The sequence below is a fragment of the Pogona vitticeps genome, chromosome 1 (assembly GCF_051106095.1).
Source record: "Pogona vitticeps strain Pit_001003342236 chromosome 1, PviZW2.1, whole genome shotgun sequence".
NCBI classification, from domain to species: Eukaryota; Metazoa; Chordata; class Lepidosauria; order Squamata; family Agamidae; genus Pogona; species Pogona vitticeps.
The window spans coordinates 294,680,603-294,693,000 of record NC_135783.1 but is presented as its reverse complement, the minus strand read 5'-3'; the positions used below and the strand labels follow the sequence as shown (position 1 = coordinate 294,693,000).

Here is a 12,398-nt window from a genome sequence, read left to right as displayed (position 1 = left end):
CAGAAAGTGGCAACCCTGCATATGTTGTATCAACTAATCTTTCATGTTATGTCCACTGATCTTGATGAGCAACATTCAAATTAAGCCTAGCCTCCATTTTTGTCAGTTTAACTGGCTTTAAAATCAATTTAATTAAATTTGATGTTCAACAGCTATTTTTATAACAGAGACAGAGTGCACCACATTATTTCAGGGAGGTAATCTCCACATAAATTCCTTAAGCCTGCATGCTTTACTCAGCTTTCTAATTAAATTAAAGATAAATAATATTTTCTTGGCCTTGTTATTGAACCTACACATTAAACAAAAACTTAAAAAATATTTAAACTGTTCCACATTTAAACAAATTATGAAACCAGTGTCATGTTTTATTACAAATCTGTACGTTTTAACTTATTAGTCAGGAATAATACATTTCCAGTATGGCATTTGCGCAGCACTGATGCATTTAGCCCAGTTTATTCTGAAATACTTCCTTTCAAAACTACTTCTATAGGAACTCGAAAGACCTACTTGAGCTTCCTAACAGAGAAAAATGAAAAGAAAATACATGTGTGTCAAATTTAGGATTTTGCCATATGGCAATGGAAAGATCCTCTAGCCAATTTGGGAGGGAATCCTTCCCCACACAACATAATTCAGCCCACACAAAACTGTCTCTTCCTCTGTTGGCAGGGGGTGAAAGCCTTCGCGAATACAGTCTCTTCTTCCTCTGTGTAGTATTTTCGGGGGGCGGGGGACACAAGGATTGTTGTCAGAAGCAGGTAGGGAAAAAAACCACTTCTACAATCTAAGTTGTATGTGACTAAATCTGATTCAAGCCTGTTGGCAGGGGGTGAGGTGCATATTTGTCTGTGCTTTTGTGCTTGCCTTCATATGTACATACGAGCTCGGTATTTTTAAAAATAAGATGTTCACAGCTTCTTCCAGACAATCTGACAATACTGAAAGGAGTGGACAATTTGCATTTATCCTAAGTCCATGTCAACTTTAGGCTTGCATAGTCAACTGAATTTGTTAGGACTGCAGAGACATGGAAGATGCAGACACAGAGAATCAGAAGAATGCAGCCTCTTATTTGAATGGCAGTCAAATCTTAGGAAAAGTGAAATATAAATTCTTTTCATCTCCCATACTTTTCTATTTTTGGATGAATTAGGAAGAGCAATTTTATGCTGAATGCAGCACTTAACATTTAGACACTGACTGAGATCCAAACAACTATGAGCTATTTATAATGACCAGAGGCATACATTTTAATTACTGTACTTCAATAAGATATTGAACACTGATAATCGCCATTTAAAATTCCTTAAAGATACAAAAGGTGGAAGCTGTTTCCTTTTGGATTAAAAAATCCAGACAGTAACAAAGGGTATGAACAGTTTTTTCTTTTTTACTTTAATGACATCCCAATGATAGGCAATTTTAAATTAGATGACCACAAGTCAGTTACTAGAAGAAAATGTAAAATACATTACTAGAAGAAAATATAAAATACATACCTCTTGTGCAAGCTCTTGTGCATTGGAAATAAGAGGGTATGGAGGACTGGCTTTGTTCATATGTACAGTAACAGCATTATGTATCTTAAATGCATTTTGAAAGTCAGTGTTTTGTACAAGTTGTAAAATTAGAGCAATTTCCTCTTGACTTTGGGGATCTATTAGCGTGTGCTGGACGTGTTTAAGAGAAGATAGCAGCTCATCAACTTCTGAAAAGGAAAGGATACACGAGCTTCAGTGGATGTGAAACAAGCAACAGCAATGAGGCTATATAAATATTGATTTCTACAGAATAGCTCATCAACAAGGATTAACATGGAACAACACAAAGGAACCTGCTCTATGAAGAACTGGCCATAGTATAAAACAAGCAGCACAAATAAAGAAGCCCTTGTAGGAAGTTACAACTAAAAATTCTTTAGAATTGTGTTGTCATCATCTTTGGTAAACATGTGCAGTGGGATCATAATTTTCCTAGAAAAGGACACCTAAAACTTTCCAAACTTGTTCCTGCCCTCAGCCATCTAAAGCTGTACTACCTTCCTGGATCCCTAGACCCAGCTCAAACAAATTATTATGCAGCTCAAATAAACTACAGAAGGATAATCAGATAACCTTTCATGTAGTGTTGTACGTGCAGCCTGAAAATGTGGACATGGGTATTTAGAGGTGGACAGTGAAAGAAAATGTGGAGCCCTCCAGATGCTGAACTTCAAAACCCTTAAGTCTAAGTCACTATAGTCAACCGTCGAGCACAATAGAAACTATAATTCCATAATATCTGGAGGACAACAGATTCCCTGCCCTTGCATTAGATGAGCTCAGTATTTTGGAACCCTTTTCAGAGCCACACACACATATAAACAAAGCAGTAAGTCTTTCTGAAGTCACTGTCTTGACACCTTAGTATGTCAAGGAAGCATACAGTCATCCCTATAAATCTAATGTGGCTAGTAGAAGTACACTAACAAGCGCTACTCAGTCTGTGTAGGTCTTAGTTAAGGGGAGGTCACCTACCCTTCCCTGGAACATTACAACATCTGTATAGGGTACCCTACAACTGCTAGGAACTAGCTCAATAGGCAAAATTTCTAATATTCATGAAACTAATTACTGCAAACATAAAGGCTGCTTAACACCACTGTGTCACACACAGATGACTGTACAAAGGAAGGAAAATTATACCTGCGTGTTAGCACTATTGAGATAAAGCCATAATTTTCTTTTCTGCCTAAAATGGCAAAGGATTTAATTAGGGAGAATAAAAAGAAAAGACACAAGCAACAAAAACCCATATTATTCCACAGTGTATCATAAATTTGGAAGCATGAAAGGGTAAGATAAGAGAATATGAGTTCTTAAAGCCCTATTCTCCCATCTGAGCATATAAAACGTTTAATCTCTTTGAAACTGTTTCAGATGTCAAAATATTTTAGTATCATACTTTAGAGAGGTTTTTAATTAAGTAATAACTGGAATTAGGTGGGATGCACATTTTTTGTCCTAAACGGTTATTTTTCAGTAACTGATTTAGATTAAAAAGTATGCATCTCATGTAAATCCACATATCACTTGATTTAAACTGCGCGCGTGCGCACACACACACAAATATATATATACTCTCTCTGTGTGTATATATTGTGTGTGTGTGTGAGAGAGAATTACATATTATGGGATGCACAACAATACCCTTTTCAATTATAACAATACTCTAATTTTTGCCCTCCACAGTATATTAGAAATTCTTAAAACACATGTAAGGGCTACTCTGCTTCTATGTCTATTTTTTTCTCTTTTATTATCTTCCACCAACAAAGCAACTGGATCAAACTTCTTGTCCCTTTGTATACTCTGCATTGTTCTCACCAGTGACTCAAAAACCCTATAGTACAGGCCTCAACAGTGTCATAGTTACACTTCAGATAAAGCAGATGAAGCTACAGTCTGCATTATGCTACAATTAAAGTTATATGAGTGGACTGTTAGTTACTAACAATGAGTCTTATGCCAACTACTCAGAGATAAGCCTCAATTAATCCAGTAGCATTACTGTTAGGTAACTGTAATCTAACTGTATATAATTGTATATAACTGCAGCAAAGAAGGTGTATTTCCCTACACACACACACACACACAAAGAGAGAGAGAGAGAGAGAGAGAGAGAGAGAGAGAGAGAGAGAGAGAGAGAGAGAGAGAGAGAGAGAGAAGCAGATAAAGAGGTTTCCACTGCCAAAAAAAAGTCCCTACAGGTCAGCTAAAGATGTATTCCTTCTATCTTTGTTTCATAAATAAAAATAGCATTACAGTATATGTTTAATTACACATGTCATGCCTGTCTTTTACATAGATGCAAATAACTATGTAAAGAAAATGAATAAAATAAAATCACTAAATTTGATGAGACATATCACCTGAATTCCCATATTTCTGACTACAGTGACTAATCAGAATGTTGAAATTAATATTTAATTCCCATCATTACAACTCTAATGAAATAATTAGAAGCAGACCGAGATCCAAAGTTTTATATATAATATTCCACATACACACAAGAGCTTTTCAGCTTCTCTCTTGTTATGGCCAAGTGCACAGAAGGCAGGCGCTTCCAGAGCAGCATTTCAAGTACCAAGAAAAATACTGCCTTACCCATATTTATGCTGAAGTACACACATATCTGTATCCTAGTTACTGCTTTGTTAAAGGATGGTCTATTTAACAATATAGCAAGATTTCTCCTCAATAATATGGATCTTTTAAATGCCCTACCTGAAACTCCTTTTGCTTTTTGTTATGGGCCCAACTGCATTTTTTTCCTGACTTCAGCAGCAACTGGAAAAGTATTCACTGTGTGAATCACTCCAAAGAATAACAGAGAATAAAAGAGATGCAGAATTGTAGGGGAGGATTGTTTTCAGCATGACAGGAAAGTAGTTTGGAAGGAGTGAAAGGAAATTATTGCTGGCTCTCATTAAATAAATGTTGCATGAGACATCTCTGGAGAACAGAGCAGCAACAGCCACTCTACTAACTAAAATACATTCTAGTTTCAGGTTCCAAAGAAGTAGGTGTTAATCTGTTTTCATGTATTTGTAAAAAATAAAAGGAGAACAAGAAAAAGATAGAATGAAAGGCAAACTACTTTGCATTTTTAAAACCAAAAGATTTATTTCAGTTTCATGGATCAAAAGTCACTCCTTGATAGTTCCGTTTTTTTATCCTCAATATTATTTGTATGTTATTATGAATCCCACCAAGTAACCTACCTGCACATTGAAAAGAAATCACAAAAATAACAAAGCTGATGAACGTGAATATTAGGGATGTGAAGAATTCCTGCAGAATTAATTGTTCTGGTCAGAATCACATCAAGATGCAACTCACACTATTTTCTTTGTCCCCCCCCCCCAAACTATTTAGGATAAAGATACAGATAACAAAAGATGAGACAAAGCTGCTAATTAGCAGGTCCTAGCTTTTTTTGAAGGGACATGGTGGTGCTGCGGGTTAAACCGCTGAAGCCTCTGTGCTGCAAGGTCACAAGACCTGCAGTCATAAGATTGAATCCATGTGATGGAGTGACTCCCCGTCGCTTGTCCTGGCTCCCACCAACCTAGTGGTTCGAAAGCATGCAAAATGCAAAAATGTGAGTAGACAAATAGTTACCATCTTGGTGGGAAGGTAAATGGCGTTCTGTGTCTAGTCATGCTAGACAAAATGCTAGCTCTATGGGTTGGAAACAGAGATGAGCACCACCGCCTAGAGTCAGACACGACTGGACAAATTGTCAAGGGGAACATTTACCTTTTATTTAAGCTAGGACTAGTGTAAACAAACCAATGTCACTCTGTATATTATCTGAATCCTCAATTGGAGATAACTTTTGTCAACACATATATACAGGGGACCTGTATTTGCACTCCTTGTGCCTGAAGAAAATTTTGACTCACAAAACATGCTGAAATACACTGATCATCCACACCATTAAAACGACTGACACAGGTGAAGTGAATAGTATTGATTATATCATTACAATGACACCTGTTAATGATAGGGATATATTTGGCAGCAGGTGAACAGTCAGTTCTTGAACATCATGTGCTGGAAGCAGGAAATATGGGCAAGTGAAAAGACCTGAATGACTTTGACAAGGGTTAAATAGTGATGGATAGATGACTCAGTAAAAGCATCTCCAAAACGGCAAGTTTTGTGGGGTGTTCCTGGTCTGCAGTGGTTCGTACCTACCACAATTGGTAAAAAAAAGGACAACTGGTGAACTGACATCAGGATTGCAGGCGCCCAAGACTCATTCATGCATGTGAGGACTGAAGGCTAGCCCATCTGGTGCAATCACGCAGAAGAGCTACTGTAGCCCAAATTGCTGAAAAACATAATGCTGGCCATGAGAGAAAGGTGTCAGAACACACAATGCATCACAGTGTGCTGTGTATGGGGCTGTATAGACACAAACTGGTCAAAGTGCCCACAAAGACCCCTGTCCACCACCAAAGCATCTTCAATGGGGATATGAGCATCAGAACTGGACTATGGAGCAATGGAAGTAGGTGCCTGGTCTGATGAATCTTGTTTTCTTTTAGATCAGGTAAATGATCTAAAAGTGTGTCATTTACTTGCAGAAGAGCTGGCAGCAGGATGCACTACGGGCAGAAGGAAGGTTAGCAGAGGCAGTGTTATGCTCTGGGCAATGTTCTGCTGAGAAACCTTGGGCCCTGGCATTCCTACCTAGAGATTGTTGCAGACTATGAATACCTCTTCATGGCAATGTTGTTCCTTGATGGTAGTGGGCTCTTTCAGCAGTAATGTACCTGCCACATTGCAAAAATTGGTCAGAATGGTTTGAGGAACATGATGAAGAGTCATTTTCCAAATTCCTCAATCTGATTGAGCATGGGATGTACTGGACCACCAAATCTGGTCCATGGGGGACCTACCTTGCAACACAAAACTTAAAGGATATACTTCTAATGTCTTGGTGCCAGATACCATAGGACATGTTCAGAGGTCTTGTGAAGTCAGTGCCTTGACACATCAGAGCTGTTCTGGCAGCATGAAGGGGATCTACACAATATTAGGCAGGTGGTTTTAAGGTTGTGGCTGATGAGTGTAAATATTTGATTCTATAAAGAGTTGCTTCTTTCTTTCTTTCTTTCTTTCTTTCTTTCTTTCTTTCTTTCTTTGCCTTCGCTCACACACATTTTCCTTCCTTCTATATATTTACCAATGTTCTTGTTTTAGGACAACACAGCTTATCAAATTAATTACTATGTTTCTTAAGCCCTATTTTTCAAGGTAAAACATAACAGTAAAAAACCTACATGCTGATAAGCACTATAGTAAAAAAAAGGGTGGGGTGGGGAAGAATACTTGCTTTATCCTTACCGAATAAAGTTTAAATTATAACCTTCTTGTAACATAAGATAAATCACACAAACAAATAACAAGAAAACTGGTGCATGTGAACATTAGGAATGTTAAATATTCTTGCAGAATTTGTTTTCCCTCACTAGACAGGGTGTCTCCACAGAGTGAGATAGACTACTGAGAAACTGCTGTCCCTTGCAAGCATGAGAACAAAACAGATTTTTCCCCACAAAATATCCCTGTGCAAAACCAGTGTCTTTTATTTTTTGATACATAGCACATAGTCATCAATCATGGAAGTATTGCCTAATTCCTCAGGAATGCAAAAACAATACAACTAATGCTTCTATTTTTTTTAATAAATACATTCAATAAAGTAGCAGCTTGTTGTATTTTTGTGCAATTTTGATAAAAGTTGCTCTCCCCAAATGCAAGAACTCTGATACCAGCAGAAAGTACCTTGCCCTCTCACAGGTAAGAGGGAAAAAAGTGGGTTTTGTTGTTGTTCTTTTGTATGAGGAAGAGACAAACAAGGGTTTATCTCCCTGGTGAAGTGTCATTATTTAGAATTCAACTTTACTTACCACTGAGCAACAGTAATGCATTCACATGTAGAATGTATGGTTCACTCATTTAAGATTTTAGTCCTAGGAACCTATGTGACAAACTAGTGACTACATTGTTACAAACTACATTCTTGGGATATACTGTATCAGCAATCAGCCATTGTTCTTTTTGAAAGAACTACAAAATAAAAATAGTTTCTCTCCCTTTCCATGTCACAGATGTTAACAGAGTTTGACAGTTCTCTGAGCAAGCTCAAATTTTGTTTTGAAGTTCAGCAGAACTGTCAAATCTTGGACTGATGAATTCAAAAAGCAGAAAATAGGGGATTTTTACACAACACAAGCTTTCAGAAATGACTTATACCTCTTCAGTGCTCATTTCTTTTACCTTTTTGTAGTTTGAAACAGATATTCAAACAGAATTAGAGCTCCTCATAAGCATAACTGCTTTGATATATAAGAGCTGAGACCTAGTTAATATTTAATTTGAAAAATAGCCAAAGGTTGTGCGCTATTTAATCTATAAATTAGTTATCCTTTGGTTTATCATGTATACCCTCCCCTCCTTGATATAGGAACACAACAAAGCATGGACATTCAATATGATTTTAATGAACCCAAAACATGCTGACATTGGAGATCAAAAAAAGCAAAGCACTCAAATATGACTGGCAACATCAGCCCACATTAGTTTTAGACCTCCTGTATAGCAAAGTTTGGCAATATCTAAATGAAATCTTCCTGTCTTACCAAAATGGGAGGTAAACAATCCCATCTACCTACCTAAAATGAGATATTTTAAAATATATTTTAATATTAGATATAATACTGAAATACAGTATTGCATTCCATTTTGAGCTTAAGACTTTTTTTTGGAGACTCCTCTCTATACCATGTATCAATCTAAGTATCTGAGTATAATAATTCTTTAGCAAAAGTGTTGCAGTAGATTTGGTTGATACTGAAAGCTGTACTCCAACAATTACTTGACTATATGCTCTAACAAAATGAAATTGATTCCTGACTAAACATGAACAAGATTTGAGTTTTAGCTAAAATTTTAGCTAGGTGTTAATGTTAGTCTCAAAATTTGCTGTTGTTGCGTAATGCTAATAATGTTACAGAGCAACTGCAACAGACTTTTCAACCTCATGCACGCTACAGCTATGTATCTGCATTAAGATCAGGCAGTCTCTGCAGTGTCAAAGCAGCACAATACTAATCTGTAAAATGACTTTATTTTCACAGGGTAGTGACACCAAACTTTGATAAAGGAGTGTGAATTCTTGTGCTGGAGATCCAGGTTCCACTGAAGATGCACTGATAGAGTACACACTGTACAAACTCTGTAACTGAGCTCCCAGATCTACAATCTATACATATGAAGGTTTGCATAATCAGGGAACACTTAAGTCTTTCTTGTTTCAAAGTCAGAGAAAGTTAACCATCCTACCCCAATAACCGCTGAAGCATACCACTGGGATTTATATAAATGCCTGGAAAAAGCTGCTTTGGTAAGTTAGGGAGACATACAACATTGATGACAAGGTTTAACAATTAAGTTTCTGAAGACAGAGATCCCTGCGCTCTTATAATCTTTGTTAAGACGGAAATGGGCATGTACTTATTAGCTTGTTTCAGCTTCAGAAGATTGAGAGTTAAACTAAATTTAAATGCTTATTTACATTGTTGTTTGCATTTAACAAAATAGAGAGCAGATAATTAGCAAATTGTAGTAACTATGGAAAAGAAATCCAATTTAATCTTCTGCTGTTTTGAGGATTAGTAATCACTCATATGAGAGACAATAACAAGTTTAATTATGGCAAGTTGGAGCCACTGTTTGGTAGGTGTGGCACAGCACATCTTTTGCTAACTTTGGCTTCTGCACAAGCTACAACCCTCCTGGCCTATTAACTATGTTCTAGCAACTTTCAGGTTAAAAGTACTATAATACAACTAGTGTAATGACCAATGTATCCTCTAGTTTAACCCCCACTGGCTGGGGCTCTGCCTCTCACAGACACAACTTTGCCCCTGTGTGTGCACGTCACTCTGCCCCCCCCCCCCCCCGCACGTAGAGTTCCGTCATGACCAGAACCTAACATGACTGCTGTGTGGAGGAGGAAGAGAGCTGCACAAAGGGAGGTAGAGAAGTGTACACATCCACTTTAGAGGGAACATTGGTAATGACATATGGCCTGTATCTGAAGATTGTTTAGCAATAGTAGTTAATCCCAGAGAGACTCATGAGACTGCTGGGTACTGGTAAAATTTCATGAGAGTTTAAACAGTTCTGTTGATTTAGTGTCATATATGTAAAATTCTCCCAGTGCAAATGAGAATCAAGCGTTCTATTATTATAATGATTCAGACTGTTTTGAACTGTTAGTAACAATTAATTGTATTTTTTAGTATTAAGTTTTCGTTTAATTAAAAAGTTGTCCATACCTAGGATTTTCACAGCATGATGTGGGCTCTCCAAAATAACTCCTTCACCCGTGTCAAACATAGGATTGTCTATTCCAGTTTTGGGAGGAATTTGAGCTAGCTTCTTCAGACGCATAGAAGAATTAAGGTCCAGCTCCTGTTTTTTTCCTTCTTCTTCCCGTCTTCTCCGTAGGTCATCTTGTTGTTGTCGAATCCGCTCAAGCTGAGCACTCCGTCGTAGTGGCATCATCCTGGTGCCCAAATCACTAGGGCAATCAACAGCCATCTCTCTGTGCTTCTGAGGTTCCTCAAGAGGGGCAAGATCCACATTTTTTGTTTCACTGTCTGAATCTTCTGTTATGTGTCCATTCATATGAGAGGTTGTCATGGTTGTATGTTAAAACTGCACTGCTTGTCAGTCATAAAAGCTATTATATGGCCTATTTTCTTGAGAGTACAACTTAAAATCCATTATAATGTCAAACAATTCTTCTTATAAATTACCAAAAGAAAATGGAGTAGGCACACCTAGGAGGAAAATCAGAGAAAACATAGAGTTAGTGTGGAAGAAACTATTCCTGTATGTAAGGTTAGCACTATGTTCTGTTTCTAGCAGTAGATTTAGAATAAATACTGAAAGACACACAAATATTCATGTACTACCTCTGTAGAAAACAGGTAGCTGCTATCCAGTGGAATAAGCGAAAATAAAATCTTAAGCAGTGCCAATATAAATAATTACACTGGCAGAGGAAGGGAAACATCTGATCTTAACTGATGTTCATATGTGAAATTCATGCAGACCCATAAATGCCCAGCACTATACAGGCAATGGAGTAGCATGCACATTCATCTATACAGTCAATGTTCCCTGTAATTTTCAGTCCTGCTGGGTAGGGCTCCATCCCCTCACGCACACAACTCCCCCCCCATGCGGAGTTCTGTCATAATCAGAACCAAAGGGGCTGGAAATGATCGCTGTGGGTGTGTGGAGTACTAGAAGCTTTGTGTGGTGGGGGGGGTGGAGTTGCGTCTATTCACCATGCACCTCATAGGGAACCTTGCATACAATGCACTCATAACTGGATTAGGCTTACTATTGACTTCATAATTAGCAGTTTTTTCCTGGAAGATTTACTTTATAGAATAGCTAGTTTCTTCATCACTTAGTCTTTCCTATAAGTCAATAATCTTGCTCTAGGAAGGTACTGTTACCTTGTTTTTCCATGTCTTTGCAGATACATTGTTTTTCTCGAAGTTTTTAAGACTCATATGTCTTTGAAAACTACCCTAGTTCCTGAATTGTTTTTGTATTGCAAATTAACACTTTGGCAGCCCATGTCTAATTTACTGAGTTACTGTTACACACAAGAATAAAATAATTCAGATTTGTTTTTTTTTTTTTAAAAAAAAGGTTATTTAGGGTTTTGTTATCACAATATGAAACAGCTTTGATAATTATAATCCGCACTTCAAATAGGAGATTTCCTCCCCCCCTTTATACCAGGAGTATCTAATTCTGAATGTTTCAAAATATTTATGTGCTCCACTTGGCAATAAAGGATATAGGAGGATGCATAATATACTACCAGATGTGTTTGTTGTTTAAAACTTTATTACCCAGTATACTGGCCTACTTAATCATTTCATTAATACTTAAAACTATTAAAGACAGACTGAACACAATGACCACTGCAATTTTTCAAGCTTAATAAAAACAAGTTTCTATTTTCACCACTTTATTACTTTTACTCCCTTCTACTTAAACATGAACACAGAAACTGGAGGTGTGCCCTGTTTATCAAACCATGGTCCTGACTTTAGCATTTTTTCTCTATTGTGGTTACTAAGCCTTTTTTTTACAAGCTGAAAATGTAGCCTGCTACTCGTGTATAACAAGATCACAATTATCATGCTTGATCAAGCTAACGTTCCATCTAGTCCAGCATTTCTTTTGCAGTATTAGTGAACCATGTGGCTGACAGGTCACAACCATGACCTGAAGGTGATGCTATCACTCATATTTCACCTGACATCTGCACACAGAGATATATCGCCTTTAGACACTGAGATACCATTTTTCCACCATGATATGCCTTCTATAAACGTGCTTGCCTGTCTTTAAAAGGCATATAAATTTCCCTGAAAACAAGACAGGGTCTTATATTAATTTGTGCTCCAAAAATGCATTAGGGCTTATTTTCAGGGGATTTTTTTTTCATATACAACAATCTACATTTATTCAAATACAGCCATGTAATCTTCTTCTGGTTGCTGCACAATGGTGAAGGGCGGAGTCTGACTTAAATGGGGCTTATTTTGGGGGTAGGGCTTATATTACAAGCATCCTGAAAAATCACACTAGGGCTTATTTTCACGTTAGGTCTTATTTTTTTGGGAAACAGGGTATGATAATCCATGCTGCAAATTTATGAGAAGCAAAGATATGTTTGATACCAACATAGGCTTCATAGAATCTAATGAAACAACTATATTTAAAACTATAGTGTGATGTGGC

General features: G+C 37.2%; 1 protein-coding gene across 6 annotated transcripts in view; it reads right to left on the bottom strand.

The window, feature by feature from the left end:
• The window catches only part of PALS1 (protein associated with LIN7 1, MAGUK p55 family member), a 76,460-nt gene that overhangs the window by 33,576 nt on the left and 30,486 nt on the right, over window positions 1-12,398 (bottom strand). For all 6 annotated transcript variants that reach the window (XM_020799761.3, XM_072986120.2, XM_078390344.1 and 3 more), the window contains 2 exons: window positions 9,902-10,408; window positions 1,506-1,714 (listed from right to left, as the gene is read on the bottom strand). In XM_020799761.3, the coding sequence (XP_020655420.1) occupies window positions 1,506-1,714; window positions 9,902-10,268 (576 nt within the window). In that variant the 5' untranslated portion in view covers window positions 10,269-10,408. The remainder of the gene's footprint in view (window positions 1-1,505; window positions 1,715-9,901; window positions 10,409-12,398) is intronic.